A 21,517-nucleotide genomic window follows, 5' to 3' on the forward strand; every position below is an offset into this window, starting at 1 on the left:
TCCAAGAAACTACCTGTTAATTCCAATAATTGTATGTTGAGGAAGAATAAGCCTGAAGCTAGCCTGGACCTTAAAACAGGTGTATTTCCAAAACAGCAAAGTAGAAACGTAGAAAATAGCAGCAGGAGTAGGCCATTCGGCCCTTCGAGCCTGCAGTGCCATTCAATACCATGCTGCCACTCTCTCCCCATATCCCTTGACACCTTTAGTGTCTAGAAATCTATCTATTTCCTTCTTAAATACATTCAGTGACTTGGGGTAGAATCTTCTGCCTGTTGGGTGGTCCAGTCGGGAGCGGGCGCAGAGCCGATTGCCACCCACAATAGGCCGCGTGCCGCCATTTTACATGGGCAGGCCAATTAAGGCCCGCCCAGCGTGACGCACGCCCGGTAGCGCTCAGCGCTACCTGTGCGGGCGGGGGTGGGGGGGGGGGGGGGGGAGGAGGGAGAGTTGGGGCCTGCGCTCTTTCCTGCATGTGCGCAAAAGAGCGCAGAAATCTCCCTGAGGCACGGATCTGCCTCAGGGAGATTAAGTTCAAATTGAAAATTCAAAATAAAGAAAGATAAAAATTATTTAGACATGTCCCCTCATGTGACAGTGTCACATGAGCTGGGACATGTTTATGAAATGTGAAAAATGTATTCATTAACTTAATAAACCCTTCGTGAAACCTCATCCCGCCTGTGGATGAGGTTTCATGAAAAATACGAAGGCCGCTTGGGCTGTTCGTCTGCCCCCCGCCGATCTTAAAGTTGGACGGGCAGCCCTGTCAATGATCTCAATTGGTTTTTAAATGGCCTTAACAGGCCTTTGACAGTTCAGTGGGTGCGCAGCCACCTCTGGCACACCCGACGTCACCGCGCGTCATTTTATGCGTCGATGTGCGGGGCCTGACCCCACACGCCACAGAGAAAATTCTGCCCTTGGCCTCCACAGTCTTCTGTGGGAAAGAATTCCACAGGCTCACCGCCCGCTGAGTGAAGAAGCTTCTCCTCATCTCTGTCCTAAATGGCCTACCCCGTATCCTGAGACTGCGACTCTTTGTTCTAGAAACCCCCAGCCTGAAGAAACATCATCCCTGCATCCAGTCTGTCCAGCCCTGTCAGCATTTTATACGTTACAATGAGATCCTCTCTCATTCTTCTAAACTCCAGTGAACACAGGCCTAGTCGGCCCAATCTCTCCTCACATGGCAATCCTGCCAGCCCAGGAATTAGTCCGGTGAACCTTCACTGCACTCCCTCTATGGCAAGTATACCCTCTCTTAGGTAAGGAGACCAAAACTGTACATAATACTCCAGGTGTGGGTCTCACCAAGGCCCTGTACAGCTGCAGTCAGATATCCTTGCTCTTGTACTCAATGAAGGCCAGCATACCATTTGCCTTCTTAACTGCTTGCTGCACCTGCATGCTTGCTTTCAGTGATTGGTGTACAAGGACACCCAGGTCCCATTGTAGATCAAGATTTCCCAATCTATCACCGTTTATATAATACTCTGCCATTGTATTGTTTTTCCTACCGAAGTGGATAACTTCACACTTATCCATGTTATACTGCATCTGCCATGAATTTGTCCACTCACTCAACTTGTCTAAATCACCTTGAAGCCTCTTAACACCCTCCTCATAGCTCACATTCCCACCAAGTTTTGTGTCATCAGCAAACTTGGAAACATTATGTTTGGTTCCCTCATCCAAATCATTGATATATATTGTGAATAGCTGGGGCCCAAGCATTGATCCCTGCGGTACCCCACTAGTCACCGCCTGCCACTCCGAAAAAAGTCCATTTATTCCTACTCTCTGTTTCCTGTCTGCTAACCAATTCTCAATCCATGCCAATATATTACCCCCAATCCCATGTGCTTTAATTTTACACACTAACCTCTTATGTGGGACTTTATCAAAAGCTTTCTGAAAATCCAAATACACCACATCCACTGGTTCTCCCTTATCTATTCTGTTAGTTATGTCCTCAAAAAGGTTCAGTAGGCTTGTTAAACATGATTTCCCTTTCATAAATCCATGCTGACTTTGTTTAATCATGTTAATATTTCCAAAGTGTAAAATCACAGAGCTCTCCCAGTTCCTCCCAGACACCCCGAGTAAACTGGTTTATATACTCTTGCAATGACTCCCTAATCCTTCCCCAATTGGGGACAACTCTGCTTAATTACCAACGTAAAGGATGTATTTGATTGCAGCGCAAATTCAACATGAACACTATCTTCTCTAACTTGGTCCCTGAGCTATCCTGAAATGTACTGTTGTGTGCCAGCCAGAACACTCCACACCTTCAGTGGAAGTGGGCGTGAGGAACCCACATTTACTGTATCGCAAAAACCCTGTTTAATGAGCACTTGCGTGTTAAACATGGAGGTGTCTGTTTAGCATCTCCCAGCAAATTCACAGCACGATAATCAGCAAGATGGACCAAAACCGTGTGCTAAAACCAGACTTTCAAACAGGCGTGTCTTAACAGCGCCGCATCCTTTTAACACTTGCGTTCACCAAAATAACTCCTAGAATTCACTAAACAGGAATTGCCTCTTTAATTGTCCCCCTCCTGCCATGGCTCGTTCCAGTAGATGAAACACTCTGCTGTTTTAATAAGGATCCCCATGTTGTTTGTTGTGGGTATCAGTTCCCCACGTCTTGTACTGCTCAAAGCCACCTGACATTCCCAATTAGTCCCACAATGTAATGAAAATTATTGGCTCAAGATAAACAAGAGATCTATGTTTCAAATTTTACTGACTGATCCCGAACAGGGACTGGAAAGAACAGCAAACACGGGAGGACGACTGTTTGAGTTCAAGCACAGGTTAAATTGCAGCAAAATTGCTGAAACCTTCAGCAGTATTAATCTATTACACGGCTGTACAGTCAGAATTGAGGACTGATTTCAAATGGTAACCCGACAAAATAGACAACGGACAATTAAGCAGATTCCTATCTATTACCTGCTAATGATCACAGCTCCCTTGTAAAGGACTGAGAAGGTTGGCATTTCGTTCAGATTCCTCTTCCTGCGACAAACACACTCATTACTTTCCACATATCCACTCTGCCTCAGCGGCAGTGATGGTGGGGGGGGGGAGTGGTGGCGAGGGGTGGTGGGGGAGGCGGCGGGGGGGGCGTGGTGGGGGAGGGACCAAAGCACAGCTAAAGCTTTCAAAAACAGTCAAACCACGTGACGGTTCTTATGGATGTTTAATTCCTCTAGATATTAGCACAGTTCATCCACATCATCACTATCTTCACAAATAGATTAAGCTTACGCAAGAAACAAAGCCAACTGTTCGTATAGCGCAGCCTCGTTAGTGATATGTAAGTACTGCAAAACGATGAACTAAAATCCTACTTATCCTGCTAAAAAACACGAACAAGGTAATGTCTGAAGCACAACCGATCCATCTCGAATCACAGTCTTTCTCGTCTCAGATAGTTCATCTGGGAAGATGCAGAGTGCAAGCTGCCTTCTGTAGCTTGTTTGCATAATATACCAGCTACGTCAGGGTGACACAGAAAATAGGTTTAAATCTGAGCCATATCTCTGGCATCCATCCAGCCCTCATTTCCCGACACTCCTTGTAGCCAGTCAGGATGCCATTCCATTCCCTGCCTTGATTCCATTCTTCAGCGTTTGAAGTTTGATGAAGGATTTATTTGAGCATCTTACAAAGCTCCAGATGTGTTTAGGCTTTTACTATTTCTACAAAATGGCTTGTTTTGGGTGGGCGATGAAGTGGTTGGGGGGGGGGCGGGGGGGAGGGTGGGGGGTGGTGTCTATACCATTGTGTAGAGGCTTGCTACAAGTGCAATCTTATGGTTGGAGCAGCACAACCACCACAGATAGAGATTTAACCCGAATTCATAAAAGAATGGTGAAGTTTCTGATGATTAGCAGGAATGAAACAGAAGTTGATGTAACACCCATGTTTCAATTATGCAAGCGTTGACAAACTACACAGTCAACAACCTGAAAGAAATGAGACATTTCTGTCCAACTTTAAAGCGATGACGTCATCAGGTCTTCACCAGAGATCAGTCACTTCGTAGTGCCAGTAACATGTAGAAACAAAAACAGGAAATCTCATAACAATAGTCTCAAAGGATATTGTTTTTTGCACGATGACATTTTGTGGGTTACCACCTCTAGGGTTTGTAGAAAAAAGGAAAAAAGACTCATAACATCTCATTTGATTTATTGCAAAACTCCAGTTATACTACATTTATCCCCACTGAGAAGGTGAACCTTTTCTGTTATAATCAGTGAAAGAGCTTGCATTTCTGTAGCGACTGCACAATCTCAGGCCATCCCACAGCATTCTGAAGTCATAAAGTGCTCCTGAAATGCAATCCCTGTTGTAATGGAGGAAAACACTGTATGGAACATTCCGAATAGCACATTCTAACATAGAGAAGGAGGTGGAATATTAGCAATTGTGTTTTCTTGCATATTGATTCATTTGCTCTCAATATTAAACCACCCCTTTGTTATACTGATCTAGAAGGAGAAATCTTCCCTGTAGCCTTTAAGGATCAGTTAGGTTCCCTTGAGGTGATCAATCGGATGATAAATTACACAAGGGCTGCCACTCGTTCATCTAGTGCCATTTTTTATTCTTTGGTGGGATGTAGGCATCACTGGCAAGGCCAGCATTTGTTGCCCATCCCTATTTGCCCTTGAACTGCATGGCCTGCAGCCATTTCAGAGGGCAGTTAAGAGTCAACCACGTTGCTGTGGGTCTGGAGTCACATGTAAGCCAGATTGGGTAAAGGATGGCCGATTTCCTTCCCTAAAGGGGCATTAGTGAACCAAACCAACAACAGTTTTGTGGCTATCATTAGACTTCTAATTCCAGATTTTTAAATTGAATTCAAATTCCACCATCTGCCATGGTGAGATTTGAACCCAGGTCCCCAGAGTATTATCCCTGGAACACTAGTACAGTGACAATACGACTACACCACTGCCATAGTTGAGGCCAGGGCTTGGTGGAAAGGGGAGGTGGTGGGGGGTGGGTGCAGGGGGGTGAGATGTAGAGCAAAGGGTTAACATCAGGAGCACCTGATTCTGAAAGAGCCACTGATGTAACTATGATGTAATGTCACATGACTAAGAGACTGAGATCTGCTGGGAAGTAGAAGTGGAGAGTACTGCTTGAGTGCACAGAGTATGAAGATAGGAGTAAAGATGTCTTACTGCAATTATATCGAGCCTTGGTGAGATGACACCTGGAGTAGCGTGTGCAGTTTAGGTCTCCTTACCTAAGGAAAGATATACTTGCCACAGTGAGAGTGCAACAAAGGTTCACCAGAATAATCCCTGGGATGGAAGGATTGTCCTATGAGGAAAGATTAAATAGACTGGGCCTTTATTCTCTAGAAGAATGAGAGGTGATCTCATTGAACTGTACAAAATTTTACCTGCTCAACAGGGTAGATGCAGGAAGGATGTTTGCCCTGTCTGGTGGGGTGGATGGGGGGAGGGTGGGTTTCTAAAAACAGTCTCAGAATTAAGGGCAGGCCATTTAGAACCGAGCTGAGGAGGAATTTCTTCACTCAGGGGGTTATTTGGAATTCTCTGCCCCAGAATGCTGTGGAAGCTCATTTGTTGAGCATGTTCAAGACTGAGATCAATAGATTTCTACATATTAAAATCATCAAGGAGTATGGGGGCGGGGGAGTGCAGGAAAATGGTGTTGACGTAGAAGATGATCTCACTGAGTGGCGGAGTGGGCTCGAAGGGTTGAATGGCCAACTCCTGCTCCTATTTCTTATGTTCTCAGGTACAGAGTTAAACGAGAATGGTTTTTATGAATAATGGTCTCTGGTAACATTCTTAGGGTAACAGGCAAACCCTAAAGAAAGACCCCAAACCCAAACAAACCGTTTGCCAATATTTAGGTGATTAAACATAGAACAGTTATCCAAAATTAATCTGAGCTGAAACACCAACTACTGCAACTCTGGACACAGGGTTATGCGAAAAGGTAGACAGGTCAGGTGCTGGAAATATTTTTAGCCCCACATTCATTTTGGAAAGGCTCCTACGCTCCAAAAATATCTGCATTGCACGGGAACACATTAAACTGGGAGTTATTGACACTGCCAGGAGGTAGACAGCATTTCTAACTGACAACACAGGATCATTGTTGCACGTCAGCTGAGTCTGTTCTTGAGGGGCCTTGTGTGGAGTCCTGACGCTGACAATCGTTAGTAGCCTTGGAGTTCTTATTGATCTGCGATGATTAAAATAGTGCACAACTGGAAAAGTACACAACCTTCTGATCTTTTTAAGTGAGCAGAGGAAACATTGTGGAAATGATGTTTGAGAGGATTATCTCCTAAGTGAAGATCCGGCATGCAAAAATTAATCTGAGCTGGACTTGTTTTTTAAATAAAACAACCGTTGAGAGAACTGAAGAGCACGGAGCTGCTCCTATTTGAGCCAGATGTGTGCGGGGATCATACTTCAATAAATAAAGGGAAGTTGGTGCCACAATGTCTATAAACAGAGAAGCTTTATTTTGTGTTGTGACAGAACCTGACCAATGGTTGTGTTGTGCAGTATTTACTTGGTGAAACGCCTCAAGGTGACGTCGCTCAACTCTGGCCCTGTCTCAGCTCATCTGCTGCAGAAATCCTCATCCGTGCCTTTGGTACCTCGAGACTTGATTATGACAATGCACTCCTGGCTGGCCACTACCCTCCCTTCGCTTTAAGACCATCCAAAAGTGTGTTGCTTGTGGCCCAATATGCAGCAAGTCCTGTTCACCCATTGCCTCTGTGCTTGCTGACCAACATTGATTCCTAGTTAAACAATGCCCCAATTTTGAAATTCTCATCAAATCCCTCCATGGCCCCACCCTCTCCCTATCTCTGTAATCCCCTCCAGTAATTACAACTCTCCGAGATCTCTGCACTTCTTTAATCCTCATCTCTTGCACATTCCCAAGTTTCTTTACTCCGTCATTAGTGGCCTTGCCTTCTGCTGTCTGAGTCCTCAGTTCTGGAATTCCCTCCCTAAACCTCTCTGCCTCTCCGTCTCTCTCTTCCCCTTAGCTCCTTAAAACCTACTTCGTTGATCAAGCTTTTGGTCATTTGACCTGATGGGCGGAATCCTCCCAGGTTTGCACTAAGTGCGGTAGTGGGTGGGTAAAACGACGTTTTACTTGCCGGACGCAATGGCGGCTTTTCACGCTGTATCGACCCAAACCCGCCGCATTAAATATGCATTCCCGGGACACAGGCCATTTCTATTGTGGACAGTTTCTCATTCACCCGCCCGTCATCATCTCACCACTTCATCACGCCGGGCACCATATTTAAAATCCAGCCGCGCGCACACATCTCGGTGCTTCCAGCCGAAGACTGAAGCTGGGAAGATGTCCACGAAAGGCAAAAAGACTGCAGCCCCCAGGTTTAGAGACACATCACTGGAACACCTTTTGAACACCGTGGAGACCTGCTGCGATGTCCTCTACCCCCACGCTGGCCCCAGGATGGGCAGCAGCATGACCAACCAGGCTTGGGAGGCGGTGCCAGTGCCAATGCTGCACAGAAGAGGTTGGCCGTCCAATGCAGATAGAGGATGAATGACCTCATTCCGTGCAGCCAGGGTAAGGCAACCATCTCCTCACTCTAAACTCACACGCTCAAACCCATCACACATTCACTGGCTTCTCACTCACTGCCAGCTCAAAGGACATCACCATCCATTCTCACACATACACACACCTTCACATGTCCACCTGGCCTCATCTCCTCTGGAGACTGCCTCCTCAGCCCTCACCATCTTGAGGCCACTTGCACAGATCAACACGTGTCCCCCACCCACACCCTGGTTTGGGGAAACACGTATTTATACTGTTTGAGAAGAGAGTTCTTCAGAGGCCACTTGCCAATCAATCAGCACTCACTTCTCATACAAGATAAATACGTGGTTTCCCCTGACCTTGGTATTCTCTTGCGGGTTGTCCTGATGAGTGCAAGACAAAAAGTTTCAACAAACATGTCTCTTTTTTTTTTCAGCAATGCTCAAGTCCTGTCCGACCAAACGTCGATTTAAACACAAGTTGTCACTGACATTGCACAAAACTGACCCGAGAAACCGCAGCAAAGAGAACTCCCAGTCGTACTGGAAATTAAACCAGACCCAAAGGATTTAAACACAGTTCAAAAGAATTTGGAAAGCAGTTTCAAACCCTTTGAAAGTCTTGCTCACCGTAATCATTCTGATTTGAAACACACGCTCGGCCATCAAACTCAACAGACTCTTCGTCTTGAAATCCAAAGCCAGTGATTCCAATGCCCCCAGCTTTAAATTTTACCAAGCGCAGAGGGCACATGGTGGCTGGAATATTCCGGGTCCCGGCCTGCCCGTGTTGGTGCCGGAACCTCCAACACGATCTTATTAAAGGTGACAGACCAACCACCGCATTTACTACAACAAAAACAAAAATACCTGGAAAATCTCAGCAGGTCTGACAGCATCTGCGGAGAGGAGCACAGAGTTAACGTTTCGAGTCCGTATGACTCTACATCAGAATTTTCGTCAATGCTTTACACATCTCCGCCCTTGGATCTCTCACTGCTCACTAGAGAGTCAGGGAGAATCATTTGCTTTGAGCTCAAGCTTCTATCTCTGGGAGTATTGTTACTGAGGGAAAACATGGGACTCGTTATTTTCTCCTAGTATTTGCTAGGAAAGGAACCGTTCATTAATTTATACTATGTATCTTGGGCTCATCCTCAGATTCTGTTTAGATAGATAGGCAGGTCACCAGTTTGTTTGATAAGTCACCATGGCGACTGCTGCCGGGCAAGGACAATACAAATTAGAACAAGTATAATGATAATTCAGATGGATTATCTTACAATCATTAACATAAAACTAAAGTATATAATAATAAAACAATTGCACAACAATGAACATTTGAATATAAAACAATTGTAATACGTTGCAAAATGCAAATAACTGACAGAACAAAAATGAAAGGTCTGTTGCATTCTGCATTTTGTATTGAAGTCATACGTTGTCAGGTAGAGTTCATTGAATTCTCAAATCATCTACACACTAGGACTGAGTTTACACCTCTTCACCCGCCTTACTGTTGTATCACTGACCTTATGTTTTATATCTCCAGTTATAGTTTTCACACTTATCATGTTTCTGTGTGTGCTTTGTTTATCCCAGTCCCTTCACCTGTATCGCTGCAGTATTTAGACATGTGATTCTTCTGTCTTATTTAGTTCTCACTAATTTACATCAGTTAATCCTGCTTTGAGCCTTGATGTTTTGCGCCTCTGTTGACTGGAATGCCTGTCAGATTGTTTTCTTTATTCTTTGATGGGGATGTGGGCATGGCTGGTATGACCAGCATTTGTTGCCCATCCCTAATTGCCCTTGAAGCCAATGGCTTGCCAGGCCATTTCAGAGGGCAGCTAAGAGTTAACCGCACTGCTGTGGGTCCGGAATCACATGTAGGCCGGACCAGGTAAGGACAGCAGGTTTCTTCCCCTAAATGGGGCATTAATGAACCAGATGGGTTTTTTGTAACAATTAATGATGTTTCATGGTCACCATTACTGAGACTAGTTTTATGTTCCAGATTTTATTAATTGAATTTAAATTCCACCAGCTGCCATGGTGGTATTTGAATCCCTGTCCCCAAAGCATTAGCCTGGGCCTCTGAATTATTAGTCCATTGATGTTGCCAATATGCCGCCATCTCCCCTAAATGATAACAGGGCTCTAAGGATTAAATTACAAGGAGCGACTCAACAAACGAAGATTGTATTCCCTGGAATTTAGAAGCTGAAGGGCGACTTGATCAGTGTTTTCAAGATATTAAGGGCAACAGACGGTTTTTCCCAATCTCTGTGGTTGGTGAGTCTAGGGTAAGGGGGCATTGTCTAAAAATTGGAGCCCGACATTTCAGGAGTGAAACTTTAGACTGAACTTTTGTGAAGTTGGAAGGGCCTTAGCCAAAATGGTGCCGGAGCCCCAATTCCGGAAGTCCCGCCTCTAAACCCAGCACCCACCATTTCCACCAGGGTGGGGGTAGTGAGGAAACAGGGGTGGGATGCGTTTCACACATCCGTATTTCAGGGAGGCAGCAGCACATTTAAAAGTGCAGCTGCCTTCAAATAGAAGCAAGTTTAGTCACTCACGTTTCTGAAACACAGCTCAGGGACTTAGACATTTGAGGAAAAGGTCTGAGCCTGCAGGAGTTCTAAGGAGAGGTAAGGTACCCTTTCAAAAGAGGTTCAGCTACCCCTTTTGGAGAGCTAAGGTATCTTTAGAGAGAGGTCAGGTACCCTTTGGGATAGGTCAGGTACTCCTTTAAGATTAAGAGTTGACCTGAAAGTGCGTAAAAATGGATAGCTGTGTCAAACAGTCAAGCTGTAAAGCCATTTAAATCTCTTGCCCTTTAAACTTTGAAAAAAAAACAACCAGCCTGTTGGTGAGAAAAATCGGTGCTTGCTATTTCACTAGATGTTTGTTGACATAAGCCTGAGTGCTGTCATTACAGTATTATTTCTGCTCAACAGCTTTTGAACCTATCATTATCACAGGGTGGGGGGGGGGTGGGGTGGGGGGGTGGGGGTGGGGGTGGGAGTGGTGCTGGTATAGTGACTGTAAGTTCACAGTTTGATTGACAGCTTCAAGTGATTATAAAGAGATTATCTGTCCTTGATGTGGGGCAATGAATACAAATTTTGTTTTGTAAGGGATTAAGTACTTGAAAGGATTTAAATGTACTGAATGGGCTTTTATCAGAGTGTTATTTTTAAATATAGTGAAGCCTGTAACTTAGAACTTTATTTTATTCTATCTCACCATAGTTCCTGAGGTCTGCTCAAGTTGGATACTGGGTGAGTTGGCATGGAGAGTGTAAGGGCAAAGGGTAGAGGGTGATGGGTCATGGCCTGGCTTGAGTTGGCACTGTTAGCATAGGGGCTATAATGGGATAAGGGGATGGGTGGGGTTCATGTGTTGGCATGAGCTGGTACTAAGTAGACATGGAGGGTGTGAGTGGACATGGGGGTGGGCAGATGGGCATAGGCTGGCATGGAAGGTTTTAAGTACCATGGGGGGGTGGCTGATGGGCATAGGTTCACATGGAGAGTACGAGGGGCCAAGGGAGTTAAGCATGAGGTGGCACAAGTTGGCATAGATGGGGCTTGGGGAGCATGTGGGGGAATGAGGGTTGCCAGGGTTTGGGGGGTTTTGTTATTGCTTTTCCAACTGGAACAAAGTCCCGGAGCACGAAGGCGGACTTTTAACCAGCCTGTCTCGGCTGCCTCAAAGCTCTTACCGGGGGTGCAGGGCCCGACTCCAGTTAGTTTCACCCCTCCCCAGCCCCTGGAATGAAAATCTGAACGTTTGGGGCACTTTCCCCACCCCCACCCCCCCAAGTTGGGTTTGTGGAGACGGGAAATTTCCTGACTCTGTGCTTCCGGCTCGGGAGCGGAAATTCAGCCCTGGGAGAAACACTCCATCAGACAAATGGTGGCAGAAGTTGGAGCTCTCTTCCGCGAGTTGCAATTGATGCTGGGTCAATGTTTAATTTAAAAACTGAAGTTAATTGATCTTTGTCAACCAAAGATATGAATGGATAGGGGGAAAATGTAATAAGGTTCAGGTCAGCCATGATCTCATTAAATGGTGGAACAAAGCTTGAGGGTGTGAATGACCTTCTGCTCTCCTGTGTTCTGACGATGCTAATTCTTGATAAATGATTCTCACAGGCTTGTAACTGAGGGAGCAACGTTAGGGAAAATGAACAGGAAGTGATGGTGAAATGAGACGCAATTGAGCAATTGAAATGCACTGTTCACCTTTCCCCTCAGCGTCATCTTGTTTAATGTCGAATACATTTAATTCCCATGGTCCAAATGCTCATTCAGAGATATTCGTCTACATCAATCGTATGAACCAATTAAATGACATTCAGAATTCCAAGCATTTGCTCAAACAGATAAGATTTCTAAGTTACATTGTACACAGATTTGTCAGAGTTCTCTGTTTCTGACTGGACTTGATGTTCGATGATAGAAGGTGCTGTCAGCTGGCATCATGTAGATAAGGATCACTGTCAGATAGAACACAGATCACTGATATTTGCAACCACCAAAGAAGGGAAAAAAGAGATTCAAAGAACGGTGAAGTGTCTGTCAACAGGAATAAAACCAAGGTTATTTTAACACCTATGTTTCAGTTATGCAAACACCCAGCAATCTGAAAGAAACGAGACATGTTTGTTCAACTTGAAAACCTTGACAGGCTGAGGTCTTCGCCAGAACTCAGTCACGTTGTAGGGCCATTAATTTATAGTAAAAGAACACAAAGGGCCTGCTCTTCGGGGGGAGGGACCGCTTGCCCACCGTCCCCACCCCGGAAGGGGAGTTGGCTGCAGCCAGCGCACCTGAATGAAGTCTGCCCTGCAGCCATAAAGCACCACTGGTGGGCTACACTTAGGTGAAAGTGAGACTTCCGCCCCTCAGTGGAAGGAAGTCCCGCCCTTAAGAGCTGCTGGCCAATCAGATTGGCTGACCGCTCTAGCAGCCCCGGCAATGTCGGGGCTCAGTAGTGGGCGCTAGCAGGACTGTGAGGAGGCGGGGGAGAAGAGTGATGGCTGCTGGAGACAGGTAAGGGCAGTGTAATATCCTGCTTGGTAACATCGCTCCTTGACATTCAACAGCATTACCATCACTGAATCCACCAGTAGCAAAATCCTGGGGGTTACCATTGACCAGAAACTGAACTGGACCAGCCATATAAATACTGTGGCTACAAGAACAGGTCAGACGCTAGGAATCCTGCAGTGAGTAACTCACCTCCTGACTCCCCAAAGCCTGTCCACCATCAACAAGGCACAAGTCAGGAGTGTGATGGAATACTCCCCACTTGCCTGGATGAGTGCAGCTCCCACAACATTCAAGAAGTTGGACACCAACCAGGACAAAGCTGCCCATTTTATTGGCACCACATCCACAAACATTCACTCCCTCCACCACCGATACGCAGTGTGTACCATCTACAAGATGCACTGCAGGAATTCACCAAGGCTCTTTAGACAACATCTTCCAAACCCACGACCACTACCATCTAGAAGGACAAGGGCAGCAGATAGATGGGAGCACCACCACCTGGAAGTTCCCCTACAAGCCTCTCACCATCCTGACTTGGAAATATATCGCTGTTCCTTCACTGTCGCTGGCTCAAAATCCTGGAACTCCCTCCCTAACAGCACTGTGGGTGTACCTACACCACATGGGCTGCAGCGGTTCAAGAAGGCAGCTCACCACCACCTTCTCAAGGGCAATTAGGGATGGGCAATAAATGCTGGCCCAGCCAGCGACGCCCACGTCCCGGGAATGAATAAAAATGAAAGCTTAATCGACTCTCAATTCTTTATTTAAATATGGCTGGGTGGGCTGCTGATTTAGGTGCCTGCCCACCTAATGTGTAATGGGGACAGCTCAGGGGTGGGCAGGACATCCCTTATGTTTAAAACATGCCCACCAAGGGGCAATGGGAAAGGGGTAATAAAATCCAACCCCAAATCTCATAACAATAGTGCCAAAGGACACTGTCCTTCGCAAGATGACGTTTTGAGGTTCGCTGCCTGTCAGAGCAAAAGGAACATCGCAAAACTCCTGTTATAACATATTAAAACTACATATATCCATATAGGAAAGGGGAACATTTTAACGTTACAATCAATGAACGAATGAAGGAGCTGGGATTCAATCTCTGGTCCATAAGCTGCACATTTCTTTTCTTTATTATTCCAATGGGATGTGGGTGTTGCTGGCAAGGCCAGCATGTGTTGTCACATCCCTAATCCCTAATTGCCCTTCAACTGAGTGACTCACTCAACCACTTCAGAGGGCAGTTAAGAGGCAACCACATTGCTATGAGTCTGGAGTCACACGTAGGCCAGACCGGGTAAGGATGGCAGATTTCCTTCCCTAAAACGGCCATTAGGTGGGTTTTTACAACAATCGATGATAGTTGTCGTGGTTACCATTGGTAACACCAGGGGCTGAATTTTTTGTCCCACGGGACAGGCGTGCGCCTAACCCGAACGGGGGTGGGGGCGGGGTGGGGGGTGGGATGGTGCACTATGGGCCAGGCGAGCGTCCCAACGTCATTGGGCACTTTCGCGATGTTTCTGTTGGCAGGCATGTGCCAGCGGCAGCAGCAGCAGGAGCGCCCCCGCCAACAAGTATGAGGCCCTATTACGGCCCTTAACCAATTATTTAAATTGAATTTTTCGCTGCCTGTCCAATGTGGGCGGGCGGGTGAATAGGCCAGGCGGCCTTCGCATTTTTCAACGAAACCTCACCCACGGGCGAGATGGGGTTTCGAACAGTGACTGAAAAAAAAAACCTATAAACATTTTAAAAACTCCCATTCCACATGTCCCTTGTGACAGGGTCACATGTGGGGACGTGTTATCCTTCTTTTTAAAATCTTTATTTGTCACCTTAAAAAATCGTCAGCTCCCTGAGGCAGCTCTGTGCCCCCAGGGAGCTTTCACTGACCACACCCCCGCCACCCCACCCGGGCATGCGCACACTTCAGCACTCGCACTCCTCCCACACCCCCCCCCCGCCCCCCCCACCCCCCCACCCGACCCTGGGCATGCGCTGAGGCTCTTAGCCTCTGAAATTGCAGTTGGGGCCCGATAGTGCGCAGCGGTCGGTTTCGTGGCCCAGGTAAAAGTTCTTTACCAAATTCCAGATCTCTTAGCCGAATTCAAATTCCACTGGTTGCCACGGTGGGCTTTGAACCCATATCCCCAAAGCGTTAAGATAAAAAAAAAAATGCTGCGGATGCTGGAAAACCTGAAACAAAAACCAAAAATTGCTGGAAAAACTCAGCAGGCCAGACAGCATCTGTGGAGAGGAGTTCTGAAGAAGAGTCACCTGGACTCGAAACGTTAACTCTGTCTCTCTCTCCACAGGGGTTGTCTGACCTGCTGAGTCTTTCCAGCAATTTTCGTTTGTGTCCCCAAAGCATTAGCCTGGTCCTCTGGATTACTAGCCCAGTGACATTACCGCTACATCACTATCGCCCCCTTATTGAGGGAACGGTCAACACAACAAAGCTCAACCTACACTTGTCGATGAAACAAAGTATAGCTCTCAGTTGCTGATTAAGGTTGCAAATGATCCACTCCACATCGCAAACAAAACACGTGCTTTTATCCCAGCTGAAACCCCTGCATAGCAAGCGGGTAGACTTGCACAGCACACCCTCTGCCGGGTGCAAAGGCATCAGTATTTCCTATTTAAAGAAGGGCTACCTATAGACTGTATCCACTATCTTAAAAATAGGCATTTTAGTCAGTCACTATACTGTAGGGTTACAGGAGTGGCCGGAAGTCTCCAAGAATTAAAGGTGAATTAGCGCAAGCGGCCTAAGAAATGGTGGCGTGGTGGTAATATCACTAGACTTGTAATCCAGAGGCCTGGGTTCAAAATCCCACCACAGCAGCTGGTGGAATTTAAAGCCAATTGATAAATATGGAATTGTAAACTAGTCTCAATAATGGTGACCATGACAGCTACAACTATCTTTTTTTTAAAAAAAAAGCCACCTGGTTCACTCATGCCCTTTAGAGAAGGGAATCTGCTGTCCTTTACCTGGTCTGGCCTACATGTGATTCTTAACTGCCCTCAGAAATGGCCTGGCGATCCACTCAGTTCAAGGGCAATTAAGGATGGGCAACAAATGCTGGCCTTGCCAGCGACACCCACATCCCATGCATGAATTAAAAACATATGGCCCCAAAAAGAATTTTTATCACTTTCTTCGCACATTTTTATTTAAGAGCTGCGAGAGAATTGGAGATGGCAAAAAAATGTTTGTTTGGGTGGGGCAGGAGGCCATGTGATGAAACCTCCAATCAGAGTCATCAACCCTATTATACAGGCGTAAACTTTGGCTGAAGAATTGAGGAGCCTGTGAAGCGATGGAAAATCTGGGACTCACTCAAGGACCAGTATGAAATTACGCCAGGTTTTAAAGTGAAGAGGAAGCTGACGTTAAAGGACCAAAAAAAAAAATTGGCTCCAAATTGGGACACAACAGGTCAACAGGGAAGATGTAGCTCCAACCCAAACCACCATTTTGTTCTGATAGTTCTTCCATTCGCATGTTTGTTCTGTCTTTAATATTTCTTCAATGCTTGTGTTCATTGAGGAGAATTTTCTCCCCGTCGGGGGAACTGAGCGGGAGCGGGCGTGCAGCCAATCACCGTCCGCGTTCAGCTGCAGGCTGCCATTTTACATGGGCCTGAAAGAGCGCAGAAATCTCCCTGAGGCACAGAGCTGGCCTCATGGAGTTTAATTTCATTATGAAAAATTTAAATAAAGAAAGAGAAAAGAAAAAATTTTCAGACGTGTCCCCTCATGTCAGACAGTGTCACATGAGCTGGGACATGCCAATGAATTTTCATTTAAAAATTTATTCGATTTATAAATCCTTCATGAAATCTCATCCCGCCCGTGGATGAGGTTCCATGAAAAATGCGAAGGCCGCCTGGGCTCTTCGCCTGCCCCCCACCGCCGACCTTAAGGTTGGATGGGGCAGCCCTGTTAATTGTTTCAATTAATTTTTAAATGGCCTGAACAGGCCTTTGACAGTTCGGTGGGCACGCAGCCGACTCTGGGGCGGGCATGTAGCCAACTCCGCTGTGCGCCCGCCGAACTGAAGATTGGAATGACGTGCGGTGATATCGGGACACACGCCCAACGTCACCGCGCATCATTTTATACATCGGCGAGCAGGGCCTACCCCCACACTCCGACCCAAAGATTCGGGCCATTGTTTGACTGAGATGATGTGTTGCACCATCCCACTGATGCTATCCCTCTCTACTTGTTATATATGAATATTTCCCCCGATATCAATCTCAGTTCTGATGAAGGTCATTGACAAAGTTCCTCAAACATTCCTCATATGTTAAGCCTTTAATTCCTGATCCCAGGAATGAAAGGCTTAACATATGAGGAACGTGTGAGGACTCTGGGTCTATACTCGATGGAGTTTAGAAGGATGAGGGAGGATCTGATTGGAACTTACAGAATACTGAAAGGCCTGGATAGAGTGGACGTGGGGAAGATGTTTCCATTAGTAGGAGAGACTAGGACCCGAGGGAACAGCCTCAGAGTAAAGGGAAGGCCTTTTAGAACAGAGACGAGGAGAAACTTCTTTAGCCAGAGAGTGGTGAATCTATGGAATTCATTGCCACAGAAGGCTGTGGAGGCCAGGTCATTGAGTGTATTTAAGACGGAGATAGATAGGTTCTTGATTGGTAAGGGGATCAAAGGTTACGGGGAGAAGGCGGGAGAATGGGGTTGAGAAATTTATCAGCCATGATTGAATGGCGGAGCAGATTCAATGGGCCAAATGGCCTAATTTCTGCTCCTATGTCTTATGGAAGGATATACACTCGAAATTTAGACTGTCCACTCTCTCCCAGATCCTGACAGACTCGCTGTACCTCCAGCTGCTTCTCTTCTTCTCTCAGATTTTCAGCATCTGCGGTAATTTGCTTTTTGCTTGAAATCAGGAGTCTGTGTGGCACTGAATTGCAGGGACAATAAATATCAGCAACATCTGATCACTGGGCAGTCAATGTTCCTGGACAACGTAACCGCAGACACACATTTTCCATGCCAGATCCACTTTCTACGCAGGCCACTACTATTTGAAGGACTAATTCAATGTAATTGGACTTAACCGGACTAATTGGCTCATTCAACTGAAATAACAGGCTCAGAAAACAACTGGTCTGAAAACTACTGCACGTAGCAAGATTAAATTAACCTCCCTCTTCATGTCTCCTGATGTCTCTGGCTGGAGCTCTGAAAAGCTAGATGCACCGAGATTAAAAGAACAAAAACATCTGATGTGCCAGAGGTGAGATTGACACAATGATTGCTAAACAAGGTTACAATACTCCAGAAGATGTTTAAACTTTACTTGAAGTAAAATGGAGCGATAGATTATAGACTAGCGCCCTGTTTGGATATCAACAAGCTATCTAGTAGCATATTTTTGAGATTATCGATGGATTTTTCGCAGTTTGGACTGCCTGCTCTCCTTCAACACTGTTTATTTGTACAAATAAGTTAACTAAAGGCTCCACCAATCAGAGCACGTTGTCAATAAACAGAAACCTAGGTGCTGTAGGCCAAGTCTGACAATTAACTCCAATGCATTGCTTACTGCATGGTTCTCATATCTCCTGTCAAATAAGATGACAGAAAACATCATCGAACCAGAACTGTTTGCACAGGCTAAGGTACTGGCCAAATTTATTTACTATAAAAATATGACTCGCAGAAGCAGAGTAAAAAAAAATCATGGGCACAATGTCAGTAGAAGAGTTCTCGCATGGGAAAGCAGGAAACAGTGTGCGAAGGGTTAATCTAGCAACGTGCTCTTGTTTCTCGGTCTCTTCTGTCTACTGTTTCTTTCAGGGTACAAGAGACTTGGGGGGAGGGGGTGGGCTGTTATCACTGGATTGGTAATTCAGAGACCCAGGGTAATGCTCTGGGGAACCCGGACTCAAATCCCACCAAGGCAGATGGTGAAATTTGAATTCAATAAAACATCCGGAAATAAATAGGGGGGTCGGGGTGGGGAAAAAGTCTAATGATGACCATGTAACCATTGCCAATTGTTGTAAAGACCCATCTGGTTCACTAATGCCCTTTCGGGAAGGAAATCTGGCCTACATGTGACTCCAGATCCACAGCAATGCTAAATGTCTTCTGAACAATAAATGCCGGCCCAACCAGTGATGCCCACATCCAATGAATTAAAAAGGAGCATTGTGCCAGACCGCAATTCATCCTTGCTAGAACTGCTGCTGAGCATTGAAAGTTTCAAAACACTTATAAGTATTTTCCTTAAGACAGTACTGTCAATGACTCATGAGGATGATCGCATGACCAGTGAATGAGAAGTGTACATGGTCTGAGACCCAAGGACCCTGGCCCATGGAACATGTAATTCAATTCAATACAACATTAAATCAAAGCAAAAACAAGCATGACCCAGACCTCCCTGTCGCTTGCCATTTCAACACCACCCTGCTCTCATGCCCATATGTCCGTCCTTGGCCTGCTGCATTGTTCCAGTGAAGCTCAACGCAAACTGGAGGAACAGCACCTCATCTTCCGACTAGGCACTTTTACAGCCTTCCGGACTGAATATTGAGTTCAACAACTTTAGATCATGAACTCTCTCCCCCATCCCCACCCCCTTTCCGATCCCCTTTTTTCCAATAATTTATATAGATTTTTCTTTTCCCATCTATTTCCATTATTTTTAAATGTATTTCCATCCATTGTTTTATCTCTACCTTTTAGCCTATTTTGATCCCTTCCCCCCACCCCATCCCCACTAGGGCTATCTGTACCTTGCTCGTCCTGCTTTCTACCCTTAATGTCACCTATTAGCACATTCCTTAGATAATATCACGACCTTCAACACCTCTTTGTCCTTTTTGTCTGTGACATCTTTTGGTTATCTCCACCTATCACTGGCCCTCTATCCAGCTCTACTTGTCCTACCACCCCTTAAACCTCTTTTCACCTCTCTTCTATTTTTACTTAGTTCTGATGAAGAGTCATTCGGACTCGAAACGTTAACTGTGCTCCTCTCTGCCGATGCTGCCAGACCTGCTGAGTTTTTCCAGGTATTTTTGTTTTTGTTTTGGATTTCCAGCGTCCGCAGTTTTTTTGCTTTTATATTAAATCAAAGCGCCTTTCCTCAACGAATTCCGGATCAAGTAGAACAGTTAAAGATGGGAAAAGAGAAACTCCATCCATTGCAGTCTGGACAACAGGTCCAGTCAACATTCAGCAGGGGCAAAGTTGTCAATTTTCTGCTTGAAAAATAGCCCCCCCTCTGCTGACTTCCTTCAAAGCCTTAATGCTGTGGGGTTTTTTTTCCCATTTCCATTCCCTGTGGGATTTTTTTTAAGTCCCTTTTTCATTTTCTTCCACTGCTGGTAAAGCATTTGAACATGACCACCTTTTCTTAAAATTAAAAAAACATCGTCCCCCTGCCAAAGACTCCCACCTGTTTAAGTACCTGTTTAAGACCTGTTTAAGTACCACACCACTATTTAAAAACAGCTTCAAATAGATGTCCAACTTGGGAAAAATACCTACAAAAGTGTAAAATATCTGCATGTTTACGTGTGAAACCAAAATCAAGACATCCATCCAAAATAATTTTAATCTGATTATTCCACCTCGGGGATGCTGAACGTGTGGTAACTCCAAAGCCGGAGTGTTAAAGACGGTCAATATTTTGCCTTGAAAGAAAATGTGGGCCTTTGCAAATGAACTGAGTTAGTGATCACAGAGAAAGGATTTCTTCACAAAATCAAGGTGTGAAACATCTCATTTTTGTATATTGTCCAATTATTAAAATCTTTCTGAAACCTGCCTGGTGTTTCTGTCCATATTGTTCCCAGCCGGTTGTTTTTACCATTTTTGAGTTAAGAAATTCTTCCCGATATCTGTTTATCGACTGTTTCTGATTAATGACCTGCTCTGTACTTACTCTGAAGTAATTTTAAGAGTGTATTCAATCCATATTTTTAATATTTTGCACGCTTTATTTTTGTCCCATTCACCTTCTGTCTAGACTTTACAGCTGAGATGTCTCTAATCCCTCCTCATTTCACACGCTCAAGGTCAACCTTGTTACACTTCACTGCACCATCTTCAAAGCTTCTGGGTGCTTTTTGTGATGCAATGATCAACATTGGACACATGTCAAATTGGGACTGATGGAGTCAGTATCACCTCAGAGTAGTTGTCCTTTGTTGTTCTGATTATTTATCTCATCATTTTGTTTTCGACCATGTGGCATAAGTCATTGAAACAAGACATTGAAAAATAGTTTCAATTGCTTTACCTAAAATCGCTGTAAAGTTAATGAGCTTGGACTAATCTGAGTCCTATTTCTCATCCTTTGCTTTCAGTCCCAGTAACCAACAGTTCTTTTCTGACTATAGATAGTGCTGCACACATTCATGACCTCACTAACAGGTCAGGCTGATTCAGGAATGTGCTCATTATTCCAGTGTTTCTTTTTTGAACAGTCCCTGTTTCCTGTTTGGTAACCTGCATGTGACTCCTTTTAACATTTTACTCTGGATTCCACACCTTTTACTTCCACACCTATTAATTTGTTCACATGACATTTCATCAGAAGCCTTCTTAAAGTCAAAATAAACCATCTCATGGGGAATTTCACCATCTACCTCATCCACTAAGCCCAAGATTCTAAATCTCCACAGGGTGTGTCTTTTTAACTTGTTCGTTTACAGTTATTCCTCAAGCCCAAACTTAAAAATAATCCCTATTATTTTACCTGTTACTGGTGTAAAGTTAATGAGCTTATAGTCATCAGTTTTTATTTTCTTAGGGTGTGGGCATCACTGGTTAGGCCAGCATTTGTTGC

General features: G+C 45.2%; 1 protein-coding gene across 2 annotated transcripts in view; it reads right to left on the reverse strand.

Moving 5' to 3' along the window:
- Positions 1 to 21,517, reverse strand: part of LOC144691035 (syntaxin-binding protein 4) — a 140,882-nt gene that overhangs the window by 108,313 nt on the left and 11,052 nt on the right. Inside the window, exon 1 of one of the 2 annotated variants that reach the window (XM_078559041.1) lies at positions 2,964 to 3,091. The exons of the other annotated variant lie outside the window; for it this stretch is intronic. Within the exon in view, the coding sequence (XP_078415167.1) occupies positions 2,964 to 3,010 (47 nt within the window). The 5' untranslated portion in view covers positions 3,011 to 3,091. Of the gene's footprint in view, positions 1 to 2,963; positions 3,092 to 21,517 lie in introns of those variants that run through there. 2 annotated transcript variants of the gene reach the window in all.

This window comes from Cetorhinus maximus, chromosome 15 (assembly GCF_964194155.1).
Source record: "Cetorhinus maximus chromosome 15, sCetMax3.hap1.1, whole genome shotgun sequence".
Classification (NCBI taxonomy): Eukaryota; Metazoa; Chordata; class Chondrichthyes; order Lamniformes; family Cetorhinidae; genus Cetorhinus; species Cetorhinus maximus.